General features: G+C 39.6%; 2 protein-coding genes across 2 annotated transcripts; one reads left to right on the top strand and one right to left on the bottom strand.

Moving 5' to 3' along the window:
- Positions 1 to 690: 690 nt before the first annotated feature.
- Positions 691 to 1,230, bottom strand: LOC115621952 (glycine-rich cell wall structural protein). Its single transcript, XM_030515798.1, has one exon. The coding sequence runs from the start codon at positions 1,228 to 1,230 to the stop codon at positions 691 to 693; it is 540 nt and encodes a 179-aa protein (XP_030371658.1).
- Positions 1,231 to 9,910: 8,680 nt separating this feature from the next.
- Positions 9,911 to 10,237, top strand: LOC115621954 (ATP-dependent RNA helicase ded1). Its single transcript, XM_030515801.1, has one exon. The coding sequence runs from the start codon at positions 9,911 to 9,913 to the stop codon at positions 10,235 to 10,237; it is 327 nt and encodes a 108-aa protein (XP_030371661.1).
- The last annotated feature ends 4,377 nt before the right edge of the window (positions 10,238 to 14,614 follow it).

Below are 14,614 nucleotides of genomic sequence, written 5' to 3' on the forward strand. Positions count from 1 at the left end.
CGGTTGCTATTGGTTTGGCACTAAAGTGCAACGGTGCGTATGAGCACTGCAAGTTGTTTAAAAGTCACACTAATTAAACGACACTACAACTTGGACTTGCAGTCAGGACGAGCACGGAAGAGCTGTGGCAGCAACAAAACCAACAACAACAGAAATGCTGCTTCCTTTGCTGCTTAGTGGAAAGCATAGTGCAACAGTATCGGTAATTAAAATCTAAAAAGGAGCCCAGCTCTTACCACCAGACATAGCTGCGCTTTATCATCGTTGTCGTCGGCATTGCTGTCAATGTGTGTCGGTGGCACGTTGTGCTATTTGCTTAAGCTGTAGTTACCGTTAGCTTGGGGCTCTTTGGGTGTGTTAGTGTGTGAGAGAAAGAGAGAAAGAGAGACAGAGAGAGCGCGATAGAGTTGGTGGCTTAACTGAGTGCACTTGTTAACGTCTACCTAAGCAAATAATGAGGTATGCCACAAACGCTTTTAATGAATGAAAGCGATAATCGTTTTGAATTGCAAAGCAATTAAGCATGTCAAAGGGATAATGCAAACACACGCTGCCACGACAAAAAGCTGACACTATCTAAGTAAAACATCAGTGCTGCATTATATGAGTTGGTTTTATGTCGTAGTTTCTTTTATGAGTTCGTTTATATTTCAGTTTGACGTGTAAGCCTATTCACAAAATGGCGACCGTTTAACGAAAACTGCCATACACACTTCCATAGCTACTTATGGGATAGCCGCCATAGCCATAGCCATAGCCAATTCCTCCTCCATACGGGCGATAGCCAACTCCTCCAATTCCGCCATATCCATAACTGCTGTAGTAGGGACGATAGCTGCCATAGCCTCCATAGCCACCGTAGCCGCCATAGCCACCATATCCTCCATAGCCGCCATAGCCTCCAATTCCTCCAATTCCCCCAACTCCGCCATAGCCGCCATAGCCTCCAATTCCTCCAATGCCGCCATAGCCGCCATAGCCTCCAATGCCGCCTAAGCCACCTATGCCGCCCAAGCCGCCGCCAATTCCACCAATGCCTCCAATGCCACCCAGCCCAAGTCCAATTTGCCTTGTCACACGCTGTCCCTCGCCCTTCTCTAGCGTTGTCTGCATCTCCACATCGCTGCCGTCCAAAGGCTGCTGTTCTGCCTGCTCTTGGCCAACTGTTGCGTGGCTTAAGCACGCGACGATTAGCAGCGCATATAATCCAAATAGAGCGCAGGTACGCATCGTGCCGAAATTTTCTTGAGAGTTAACTTGGCTTCTGCTGTTTGTTTATTTAAACTTGTATTTGTGTGTCGCGAAAGTCGTGGCGAGGCTGTGGATTTGTTTTGTGGCCAAAAATCAACCGACTGTGACCACCTTGGTGTTGGACTGCTATCTGCTAGCCCAACGATGCGGCCCCTGCGTTTTTATAGCTCAGAACTTTTTTTTTTGGCGACGCGGCGCGAAAAGCGCAAATAAAATAGAAACTTTTGTTTCTTACTTTTGCTGACTTGTTAGCAAAATTAGACGCTAATGTAAACGTCATAAAACAAACTATTAAAATATGCGAGTACTGTGAAGTAAAATGGAACAAAAAGCCCATTCATATGCCAAGTTCGAGCGAACCAAATGCCGCCATTAGGTTGCACGCTAAGTGGCGTTCATGAAATCGAATGACCGACCGAGTGCCCCCACCAACAAAGCGGCCGTACAACCTGCCTAGGGACCGGGGACCGACCAATATAAATGTTGGAAGTTTAAAGAGCAAAACATTTCACTTTGCGGACGGACCGAGGACGTTACCTTCGTTGGCGCCTAAAGTGTCGTTCAGACGCATTCCGTAAAATGTAATGCTTTGCTTCGCAAACTAAACAAATATTGTATTAAGCAGGCAAAAAAAAAAAAACAATAAAAAAATAGTACAAATATAAGATTGGAATGAAATAGCAGATATGCAAAGATGACTTAAATAAATCAGCACAGTAACTATTTTAGAAAGAATTTAAACCCTTGTTGGTTAAAGATTTGCCAACAAAGATTTGAAATTAAAAGAAGAAGAAAGAATTTAAACCCTGCCAACAAAGATTTGAAATTAAAACAAGAAGAAGAAAGAATTTAAACCCTTCTTGGTTAAAGAATTGCCAACAATATGTGCGGTTGATAGATATTGATATGCATTGAATATTGTTTCTCTATAAAAAAAATTGCACTTGCAGTTAAAAAATCATTTTAATTTTTATAAAAGCAACAACATTTCTCGCAGTCCAGGCAATACTGAATACTTGTAGTCTGCTTTTTGAATATTTAAGTAATGGGGTTACTCAAAGTTTTTCATCGTTCGGGCTTATGGTAAGGAGTGTTGCGTTCAGTTTCTCCATAATATACATTTAAGTAAGATGAAATTAAATAGCAAATATTTTCAGGTGGGAACAATTGAATTGTGAATTGAAGTTGTGTTGAGACCTAGATCGTGAGAAATGTGAAATTTGATTGAACTCGTATGAACAGCCTTAAATGATATTGAAGTGCTTTGGCCCATGTTTTTGGAAATTTACTTATAAACTTATACCTTAAACTAGGAGCTTAGTCTTATTTCGAATTTTACATTTATAATTTACATAAATCTATTAGGTCTGGAACAATGGCTAGGAATAAATATTCTATATATATTGGGACCGAACGCATTCCGTCCAACTTTTATGGCTATGCATGTAATTTGTATGCTCTGAACAGTCCCTAATGCGCTACAGTTGGCGTGTGGGGCGCCGCCAAGCTGAAGCTTGTGGTCAGGTAAGCTGTGGAAACGTGCTAATTTCGTTTGAAGGTTAGTTATGGTATTGCCCAGCAGCTGAACCCGCAGCGCCGTCGGCACGCACACACGTCATAAGCGCAACTTTTGGTGCGTAAGTGTGAATTGCTGTTTGTTGTTTGCTAGTCTGCTTGCTCCTACGTCTCTAAGCCCCTTCCCCAAGGCAACAATCCACCAGCGTGCTTGCCTGCTTGACTCGCTATATGTATGTTTGTTTGTTTGCTTGTTTTTGTTTGAATAGCTGTTTGTTTTATGTGCGGCATGGCCATTAACAATGCGCCTAGATATACGTGTACATACATATATACTATGTATATGTGAAGGCAGGTGTGTGTGTGTGTGTATGTGTGTGCACATATTGACCATAGCTTTGGCTAAGCTGTGGTCAGCGTCGCATGTGCCATACCTCTGCGCTAAACCAATTCAAAGCCGCGACCGATTAATTCATTTATGCAAAATCACACGCCCATAAAAGTGAAATTAGCCTGTCAGAAATTTTGTTATTCAAATTAAAACGTTTCCATCTAGTTCAAAAAGTGGGTCAATTAACGATCTAGCTGCATGGCCAACGTTAACTGCCGGCTGCACATTTTGATGCGCCACTTGAAAAGCCAGCGCCGCATAAATTTCCAGCTGGCGAAAATCGCGCATAATTTAGACGGTTTGTTGCACAAGCTCCTTGCTGACTGCCTAGTGACAGCAGACGCACAAGCTATTTGGCTATAATTGTAATAATCAGTAGTTGGACTATAGACAGTCGGACAGACAGACAGATAAACAGATAGTCCGGCTGTGGCAGTGGGATTTCTTTTGTAGTTAGGCAGTCAGTCGAGCCCAAAAACCGGTAAATGATTAGTAAAATTAGTTATTTGCATATGAATGAAACAGTGGAGGAGAAATTGGGTTTTGTGCACGGAAAAGCAGCGCGAAATTAGCTGTAAAATGTGGTTAAAGTGCTTTCGAAATGCAAATGTGCAAAAAATAAATTATAGACAACTGCAAGTTTTTTCGAATACGCAATCAAATCCATTTCTTAACAGAAAATAATTTTACAAATTTGAGGCAGTTGTTATTTTTGTCGAATTGTTAAGTTTCATGATTTGGAAGACTATCTATTCTATTTAAGAATACTTGCAATAAAGGTAATTAGTTTGTTCTGAACAACATTTTTAAGAAGTTTATTCATTTATAAAAAGTAATTTCTTTAAAAAAAAAGCAATATTCGGTTCTATTCTTTATTCATTTTACAAGAAAATTGCATTAAATTTGATTTGAAATAACATATTTAAAGTGGCAAATTAATATTGTACTTCAATCTTTGGTTTGCATTCGGATAAATTGTGGAATGAATGTTTCTGGATTGAACCTTATAGGATTTACGAATTAAAATTCGATGTACATTGGTATCGGAAACGGAAAAGTAAGTCGATCGTTTCATAAGTGCTTGTTACGTTTTCAATTATTTGTGAAATATTAAATAACAGTAAGGAATTGAAGCTATAACGTTGAATTTTCCAATGCAATTATTTAAAGCAATGAAAGGTTTGCAGTTATTGGTCTAAAACCTAAGACAAAAGGCAGGTTAAAGTTCAATATTGATCGGTTGCCTCCATTTTGGCGCCCACTGTGGCATGGGTTAGTCCATTTAGGCGCAAGTCAACCGCAAATTAAGCTAATAACAAAGATGAGTCAGTTAGCCGAAACGTAAACAACAACAAGCCAAATGAGGACAACAAGTTCAAATTACGTAGTCTCTTATAGGGCTATGGCTTTGCCCTTGGTTTAACCAATGACTAATTGATAGATTTAAATTACTTAATTTAGAAATAATCTGCAAAAAAGCAGAGCGCTTTAAGAACAACCTCTTTAATATTTCGATACACGATTGCAAGAGCGCACTTGATTTATTCTGTTGTTTTATTCAAGAACTTGAATGATTTGCGAATTTCAATGGCCCAGTCAGACACAGACATTTAGGGAGAGGCAATAGAAAGGCAGACAGGTGCACAGCCGTACAGCCGGACAGACAGACAGGCAGATAGATGGACGGACACACTCATCTAGACACTTGGAACGATGCTCATCCAGATACGTTCAGTCAAGCTAAGCAGTTAGCCCCCGTTGTTGCCTAATAAGTTTTTGTTATTTTATACTTACTTGTTATTGCTGTTACTATTACTGTTGCCGTTATTGTTGTTGTTGTTGGTGTTTTTGCTGTTATTGTTGTTGTTTACGCTTAGCTAGACAGTTAATAGGAATAGCAGAGAGTATTCATTTCATATCATTTGGGAATCACTCACTCGTAAGTTTGATGACTTGAGTCCAACCACTTTATGCACTCTATAGAGTATAGCACTTGTACAACTTACTGCTTTCGCCTTTTCGCTTGAGTGTCGATAAATTCGAAATCATATAAATTGGTCGGCGGCAATGTGCAGCTCCTGTAGAACTTAGACAAAGTTCGTTGTGATTAGAAGTTGGACTTGGACTCTGTTGTAAGGCAGTAAAAGAAATTAACTAAAATGCGCACATTTGTTTGCATCGCCATGGCCATTGTTGCCCTCTCGGCCATTTGTGAGGCAGTGCCCGTTGACGAGGAGGGCGGTGCCGTGCAGCTGTTGGACGTCGATGTCGGTGTAGATGCTGCTCCTCTGGAGGAGGGCTCCGTACGTAAGGCACGTGCCTTCTTTGGCGGTTTCGGACCCCGTTTCGGAGGCTTTGGACGTGGTGGTTTTGGTGGTTTTGGTGGCTATGGGCGTGGATTTGGCTTTCCTCGGTTTGGTGGTTTCTATGGCTAATTGTGCAAATCCTCACAAAACTATTATATATTCTCGCCTCGAATAAAATGTGACAGAACCGACAAATACAATATATAAAAATAACATTTATAATGCGTTTACCAATTGCTTAATTTATGAGAAAAGCATTCGATATTTATAAGCAGTGCTCAAAGGGAAAATGGTATTCATTCTGTGTTCGAGTACAAAATATTAGATTGCGATGCAGTATTAAAATATTTTAAAAGTTGACTAAGCATAAATCAGTCTAACTTACACCAATTTTATTCATTTATTTATAAAATAACAAGATAGAACGCTACAGTCGAGCAAGCCCGACAGTAAAATAGCCTGTACTCTCCACAAAAAAAGAAAAATTAAAAAAAAAAAATTAAAAAAAAAAATTAAATTATTAAAAAAAATTAATGAATTAATTAATTAAATTAAATTAGAATATATGTTTATGTTTAGTTTTAACAGCATACATTTACATCACGTACCTATGCGTGTTTATATGCGTGTATGTATGCAGCACAAAGTTGAACCAAAGCAGCAACAACAACAACAGCTGCGGGCAGCGCTGCCGACAGAGGCAGCGCATGAGCAGCGATTTTACTTATGGCTATAACTTTCTTCAGAATTGACCTATCATGATGAAATTTGGCACACGGACACATTAAATAACATTTATAATGCGTTTACCAATTGCTTAATTTATGAGAAAAGCATTCGATATTTATAAGCAGTGCTCAAAGGGAAAATGGTATTCATTCTGTGTTCGAGTACAAAATATTAGATTGCGATGCAGTATTAAAATATTTTAAAAGTTGACTAAGCATAAATCAGTCTAACTTACACCAATTTTATTCATTTATTTATAAAATAACAAGATAGAACGCTACAGTCGAGCAAGCCCGACAGTAAAATAGCCTGTACTCTCCACAAAAAAAGAAAAATTAAAAAAAAAAAATTTAAAAAAAAAAATTAAATTATTAAAAAAAATTAATGAATTAATTAATTAAATTAAATTAGAATATATGTTTATGTTTAGTTTTAACAGCATACATTTACATCACGTACCTATGCGTGTTTATATGCGTGTATGTATGCAGCACAAAGTTGAACCAAAGCAGCAACAACAACAACAGCTGCGGGCAGCGCTGCCGACAGAGGCAGCGCATGAGCAGCGATTTTACTTATGGCTATAACTTTCTTCAGAATTGACCTATCATGATGAAATTTGGCACACGGACACATTAGTACTAACTGGATGTACCTACCAAAATTGATTTCAAAATTCCGAGAATTACGGAAGTTATAAGAAAAAACACGAATTGCGGGGGAGTGGGGGGGTGCATCGAAAAAAAACTCAAACTCGTACTTTCTCGGTCTTAGGAGAATATGGAAACCAAGTTTGGTTATTCTAGCTCTTATACTTTCTGAGATCCTTGCGTTCATACGGACAGACGGACAGACAGACGGACAGACGGACGGACGGACAAGGCTATATCGACTCGGCTTCTCATCCTGATCAAGAATATATATACTTTGAGGGGTCTGCCACGCCTCCTTCTGTGTGTTACATACATGCGCACAAAACTAGTATAGCCTTTCACCCTTTGGGTACAGGCTATAAAAATGAATAGTATTGGACTTGTGAAACTCATAATCAAGCGGGCTAAAACTAATATTCTTTATTATACTGATATACATCGCGCTCCAGTTAGTTTTAAGCTGTTTATAATTATATTTAACTTGCTGGCTATTATGCAAAGGAGCTTATCAAACGGAAATATTGTGGTCTTGATGGCAAATTAATGTATTTTAAATATCTCCCTGGGTGATTGCAACGCTGCGATGTTTTTAAAACGGCTCTGAATTGAATCCAGGAGTTGAGCCGGTACCTCTTGTCTGGCTTGTTTTTTTGATAGTTCATTTGTTTTGGTTAATGCCTTGATGCTTTAAATCCTGGCGCATTGCGTTTTAACCTCTTTGGGTATTTTTGAATTGTGGTGCAGGTACCTCTTGTTTAATTTTCTCACAGTTGGCTGCTGGATATAATTCAATTTTTTGTTATACCCATACGATAATTGTCCAATACTTCGGCGTTTCTTTGTATCCGCGCTTTAATACTTTATTTCACTTCTTTTTTTTTTACTGCGTTTGAGAATCACTAGCAGACACGACTGACCGATCATGTTATATGATGATCATGACGAGACAAATTGATTTAGCAAAGTCCGTCTGCTTGTCAGCCTATGCTAGACTTCTTGTTGCTGAAAGTTACAATTGTGCAGATACCACAAACACATAATGTTTTTGGCCTTCTCACATAAGCCTAAATGCCGTTAATTCTATAATTCTTGAATCATAGAACATATTGCTTTAAATTAAAGTGCTTTTAATTTATAATCTCAACTGCCTTGTGCGTGGTCGACTTGCTTATCTCTACAATTGTACTTAGCTTCATGTCTACAGTAAAGCTACACAAAGTCATGTCCTTTGTTTGATTAACTGTCTAGCCTTATTCTTCAATACGTCTCAATGACTGATTTCTTCACCCCAAAACGAAACTGTTACACGTTATTTATAACGCAGTAATTCATAGAAACTCAACTAAATGTGTTGGGCCTTATCGAGCAAGTCTCACAGCCGACTCCCCCTCGCGCCATCACTCACCGCACAGTCATCATTCAGTGCGCCTAAGTCGGTTAAGATTAAACGTTTGCTGTGAATTTTCGCTTTTGACAAGCAACTTTTATTGTTAAAAAATTAACTCGGCTTTAAATTTACGCCTTTTGTTATCCCTTGACCTCGACCGACACACTCGCACGCACACACACACGCACACATAATGCGTCCCATCCGGTCTACTCGTACACTGTGATGGCGCTCGCAGCATTTATAAAAGTTTTTTTGTGCCACATTCCACGGCTGCTTTAAGAAGAAAAATGCCTTTTATTTGCGAGTCGTGCTGCGTGCTCGGCAGTTTTTTTTTTTTTTTTTTGCTCGCACATTCTTTAGCTGCCGCTACAGCCGTTTCTTATCGAAATCGTGTCTCAATAAATCTGCAGCAGCTACCTCTGACGCATTGGGGTGATGCGAGACTTAAGTAACGCCCAGCTGAACGCCCCCCAAAGTTGTCCAAGATGTCGGGACAGGCACTGTCGCTGGCTATAACTGATTATCCGTCTTGACCAGGAACAGTGGAGCAATAGCTGGAGTAGCAGCTGATTGATTTGTTATTGAAAATATTAGGCCTGCTCGGGTACGTGATGCTGATACGCTTGAAACTTTTATAACTTTATGAGGGTGTTGTAATTTGATATCGCAAAGTTTTTTATTGCCTTTTATAGCCTTATAATTTGGCCGCGATGTTGTCGTTGTCATTATTGTTGTTGTTATTGGCAGGCTATTATGATGATGCTGCTGCTGCTGCTGCTGCTTCTGGGCATGCTGTTGTTATTGTCTGGGCCATAGCTCTTTGTTTGCACATTATTTATGGCTTATAAATACATATCATTGGTGCGCTTAGGGGGGCTTTATAAAATTGTAAACACAACAACAACAATAACAACAACCAGAATGGCAGAGCACATGTGTGTTTAGAAATTGGAGAATTTGCCCGCTCACGTACTCAGTCGCAGTCCGCATCACAGTCAGCATCGCTGTCAGCATCGCAGTCGCCATCAAAATCTCTTAATGAGCCTTAGAAATAGCATTGCGGCAACACCGAAATTATGTATAATTGGATTACAACCATATTGTTACGCAGCAGCATAATTAGCAAAGAGGAGCAGGGCGGGGCACGAAGAGCAGAACAGGAAAGGGACAGAGCCAGAGCCGGAGCCAGATCACTCAGAGCTGAGGGCATAAAACAGGTTGCTGGATGGTTCGTTGGTGATTATTTTATTTTTGTTTTGTTTTGTTTTGCGCCGTGCACTGTTTTTGTTTTGTTTTTGTTTTTTTCACACCAAATAAACAGCTTGCGGCTTTTTGGGGGGCTTTTTTTCTGTGTTCCCATTGCTTTCGTCAGTTCGTTGCCTCTACCTCTACGGTTCAATGTGTTTTTGCTTTTAGAAATTTGATTCTGTTTTAGGAAATTCTGCTTGAAATGCTTTTACGTAGTTGGTTATTTTTTTTTTTCTATGCTCTGTTTTGTTTAGATGCTGCGTTGTTTTGACCAAAAAATTAGAAGGCGTGACAAACTCGTTTAGAGCTCAGCTGGTTGACCAGCTCGAGGGTCAGAGTGTTGTTGTCTAAAATTTTAGCACTGTGTATAAAAAGGCCTGGCAAAAGGTTCTAAGCATCTTAGTGCAGTGAACCCCAACAGCGAGCGATGCGAACATTTTTTGTCTACTTTTTATTAGTTCTAAGTGCTGTGGCCGTCCTGGCGGAAGCCGTTGCCGATGAACAACAGCAGCTGAAACAGCTGACATTGGAGGATGTTGATGAAGTAGGCGGCCAGCAGGAAAACTCAGAAGTGCGCGAGCCCCGGCAGTTTGGTTTCAGACGCTTTGGCGGTGGCTTTGGTCGAGGTTTCGGACCAGGTTTCGGACCAGGCTTCTACGGTGGCGGCTTTAGGCGCCCTTATTATGGAGGCGGTTTTGGAAGATCCTTCTACGGCGGTGGTTTCAGAAGGCCCTACTATGGATTTTATGGCTAAATTATAATGAACGAAATAATTGCGTGATAATGATCTGAAACAACGATGTGCTAATAAATTTTATAAATTTTTAAGCTCGTACTCAGTTGCTTCTGGTTTCAGCTGATTCCCAGAAAAAGGTATAATCTAGTAGAAAGTGCTAGATTTTTGTATACATTAATTGTTAGTTCGCTTGATGTCGAGACTCTTTTCAGAAGTAGGTGACTAATAGTATGTTTTGATATGACGGTTTCAGTTGTTGTTCGTTGTTACGCAACAGATTTAACATATTTTGCGTCGACTTGAAATGGAAAATTAAATAATTGAATTATTTCGACATACTTTCAGAATATGTCATCTAAAAGAGAATTATTAGCCATACTGGTTTGCCCGAAACTGTATTTTACCTTCACATACCTCGGATCTGCAGACGAAATTGATAGCTCTGAAAAATCGAAAGATATCTCTAAAAAATGGATCCAGTTCTGAGTAGTGATTTTTGCAATGGGATATCCTGTTAAATTTTCTACATAATAAATCGTAATCCAATCTAAAGTCTCTCCTGTCATTTGGAGTTCCAAAACAGTCCTGGACAATTTACAGGTTTAGACTTATTTCACTAAAAGCCGGTTTTTTGAACTAAAAACTATGAAACAAACAGTCAAACGTGTTTCGATTTTGGAAAATACTTGTATGCAGATAATTTTATAATTTATATCATGTTGCTAAATCTATAAATTAATATTAGCGTTAGAGTTCGATTAACTTTGAATTGCGAGAATATCTCCGTAACCATCTCAGAGATATATACTCGTATACATGCTTACCAACTCATTTATTAGTTTGTGTGCTGATAGTATTACATATTTTGTTTCTCTGCAGTCCGCAATATAATTAGATTTACTCTTACATCTTAATAATTTGTGCTAATTGATGTTGCTCGTTCACTTTGAATTTGCTATAAAAGGAGTACAAAGTGAATTGTGTTACTATAATCCAAAGTAATCCGCAAGATGCGCACTTTCTCGTGCCTCGTCTTGGCGCTAAGTGCCCTGCTTGCCACAATCGCATTTGTTAATGGCAGCAAACTGGAAGTTGGCAAGAATGGTGAGCAAAGAGCACTTACACTGGAGGCTTTGGAGGGGGAACTGAAGCAGCAGCAGGATGTGGCTGATGCTGAGCGCGTGGGTCGTCAGATTGGATTTGGACCAGGATATTATGGTCCACCAGGCTTTGGATCTGGCTTTGGTCCTGGTCCTGGATCAGGCTATGGTTTTCGCTATGGACTGCCTTACTATGGCGGTGGCTTTCGCCCTTTTCCACCATTCTTTGCTGGCCTCTACCGTCATGGCTTTCATCATCATGGCTAAAGAACAAAGAGTCGTGTTGATAACGAAGATTAGAAAAAAGAAAAGTTGATAATAAAATAAAACATACAAAAGCGATTCAGTGCCGCTCACTTGTGGATTACGAATGGGATGGGGAGGCGGGGCAGGAATTATAAATTTTTATTTCAAATCACGTTGAGTGACACAGACACAGAGACAGAGACAGACACGGATACAGAAACAGAAACAGCGGCGAGAATACAGGACAGGACAAGAAACTTAATCAGCAATGTTAACGATGTCAGTCGGAGTGGCAACCCCAGCAACTCGACATTCAGACGGACGGACAGACAGGCAGGGCCATAAAATGCTTTCGTTTTACGTCGCTCTCCGCACATCCTCGTATTTTTTCTAATTCATATGCGTTTCAAGTTTTAATTACGTGGGAAAAAAACCAAAGCGAATGTACAAACGAGCGGGCGCACACAAATGACTGCCTGACTGGCAGGATGTCTTGTGCCTTGACTGACAGCAGCAGCAGCAGCAGTAGCAGCATTGCAGCAACAGCAGCAACAACAACAGCAACAGTAGCCACATGAAAATAACAAAATACGCCCAATCAGCGCAGCAAGAGCGGAAACGAAGCAATACACAGCCAACACACAAAAAAGGGCGAAAAAATTAAGTAGCGAAATCAGCGGGCACAGAACAACAAAAACCAGTAAGGAAAAAAAAAAAATACAGCAACAGAACACAAATAAAACAGGATAAAGGCGTTGCATGCCAAGGATAATCCGTGCCATGCTCTGGAGTACGAGTATAGCGAGCGAGCGGAAGAAAAATGGTAGCACGCAAAAATTGTGAACTCACTTGACGTGGCTCATTCTGGTTGAGCTGGCTGGCAGCCAGCGAGCCAGCTAGCAACGGCCCGCCCCTATACACAATCCCCTCTTACCACCCATCCCCTTGCTCCTGCTGATCCTGCCACGCGCCATCAGTCCATTGCCAAATGGCATGACGATGTTGTTTGCCGCCGCATCGCTTGTTAGCTGCGTGCAGCAAGCAAATCAGCGCAGAAGCGTAGGCGACTTGGGTGGACGAGCGGCCTGTGCGGTTGGGACACGGACGCGTGACAAAATATGTTATAACGCCAATCACGAATGTCCATTTCACCCCCTCACGTGCATGTTAATCATCGGGATCTCCGCAATTTCCGGACTCAAAGTCAAGTATTTGCATATAGTTGTCATATTTTCTAAGTTTACAGGGTTTATTTTGCAAATAAACGTGATCATTAAGATGGGCTGTGGCTTTCTGTAATTACTTACATATAATCGACTTTCGTGTATGTTTATAACGAACCTAGCCTTTTCTTTTTAAGAAATATGCTTCTGCATATGGGATCAATCTAAGAATTGAATGTAAACTATAAATTTAATTTTAATTTTTCTAATAGTTTTTTCCAATAGAATGGAGTATTTTATATTTAGGTATAAATTAAATGAATGGGTGATTTGTTATAAAAAACTAGTTGATGCATCTTAGGTCTGGAGCATCTAAGAGTAATTGCTTATTAATTAAGGGGAGAAATTAATTGAAAACTTATTTCACAAATAAGTAATATATAGCAGCTTTTACTTAAAGACTATGGTCGGACTAACAAAAATTTTGCTTATTAATTGATCGAATTTGAAAAGTATGTCATTAATATAATGTTGTTTCTTAGTATTAATACTAATAAGACCTAAATTAAATGCCCGTAGTTCATTGATATAAGAAACATTTTAGTGAATTCTATTACCGCAATAATTACACAAATTTGTGTGCCAAATATTTACGCGTCTTAACCCAGATAAAAACGTTCGCCTAATTAAGATAATAATACATATTTAAATTGAATATTAATAATTCTGCGTTTATTACAATGCAATAGATATTCAGAGATTGGCTGTCATTTCAAGTTCAACAGCCTGTAATGTATACGAATCGAATTTGTTCGTTTCATTCATAGATATCACGATTACTTACAATTAGTGGATGTAATTAATGGAATTGGTTCCCAATTTGTCACGATTTTCTCACATTTATTATCGCCGGCTCATCCCTATTACGGTGCTCTAGTCGCTAGCTGGCTTAGCTGGGCTTACGCTTGGGAAGCAGCAAAACGCAGAAGATGTTTGCTAAAAGCATAAATATGCACGAGGCAATGGCGGCAGATGGAGAAATTGTTGCTGCCGTTCAGTTTCTTGTCTATGTGTGCGTGCGTGCGTTTGCGTTTGTTGTGCGTACGTGTGTGTGTGTGGCTGGACGGCCGAGTGTGGGTGTATATGGCACACACAGAAATTTCGTAGTAATTAACAATTACAATGATGCGAACGAATGGGAGTGGGACTGTGAATATGGAAGCGAATGCTGCAGCTTCTAATGGTTGGCTGCCCGGCTTTTTGTTGTCCGCTGGACTGTTTGGTTAACGGACTGCTTGAGTGACTGACAGCTGTTATCGGAAGATGTGTCCGTCTGTCTGCAACTGCCTGTCTGCGGTTGGGGTCGTAATGTGTTAGTGACGTACGATTCGTTCATTTGGTCAGTCAGTGTTATTTTCATGTTTATGCTCGAATAAATGCTGACATTGCAGCCCAGACTTTTTGCAGTGAATTTTTGCCAGAAATTTAGATAGAGATGCCCAATAGTTGTGCACAATGGTCAAGATGTAAAATAAATAAACTGATGTTATTGTTATGGTGATTGCCTGACCCACATAGATACATTCAAATGATAATGCGCGAGCTGTGTAATTTCTTTTAAATGGAACTGTATACCTAACTATTTAAGTATGCCTATTAAAGGAATCACTTGTCACATTCTATCAACAAGAAATTCCAGCTGTGGAAATGCCTGTCAGTATGAATCAATGAAATTTATATTTTATGGCAATTTCTGATTACAAATAACAAATATATTCACGTTTAGAAGTACAAGTACATATGTACGTGTATATGTACCATATGTGTGCATACATTATTATAATGGAAAGCATTGAATATTGATTTTGCGGTTTGTTTTGGTTACA

Source organism: Scaptodrosophila lebanonensis, unplaced genomic scaffold, assembly GCF_003285725.1.
Source record: "Scaptodrosophila lebanonensis strain 11010-0011.00,11010-0021.00 unplaced genomic scaffold, SlebRS2 tig00000024-arrow-pilon, whole genome shotgun sequence".
Lineage (NCBI taxonomy): Eukaryota > Metazoa > Arthropoda > Insecta > Diptera > Drosophilidae > Scaptodrosophila > Scaptodrosophila lebanonensis.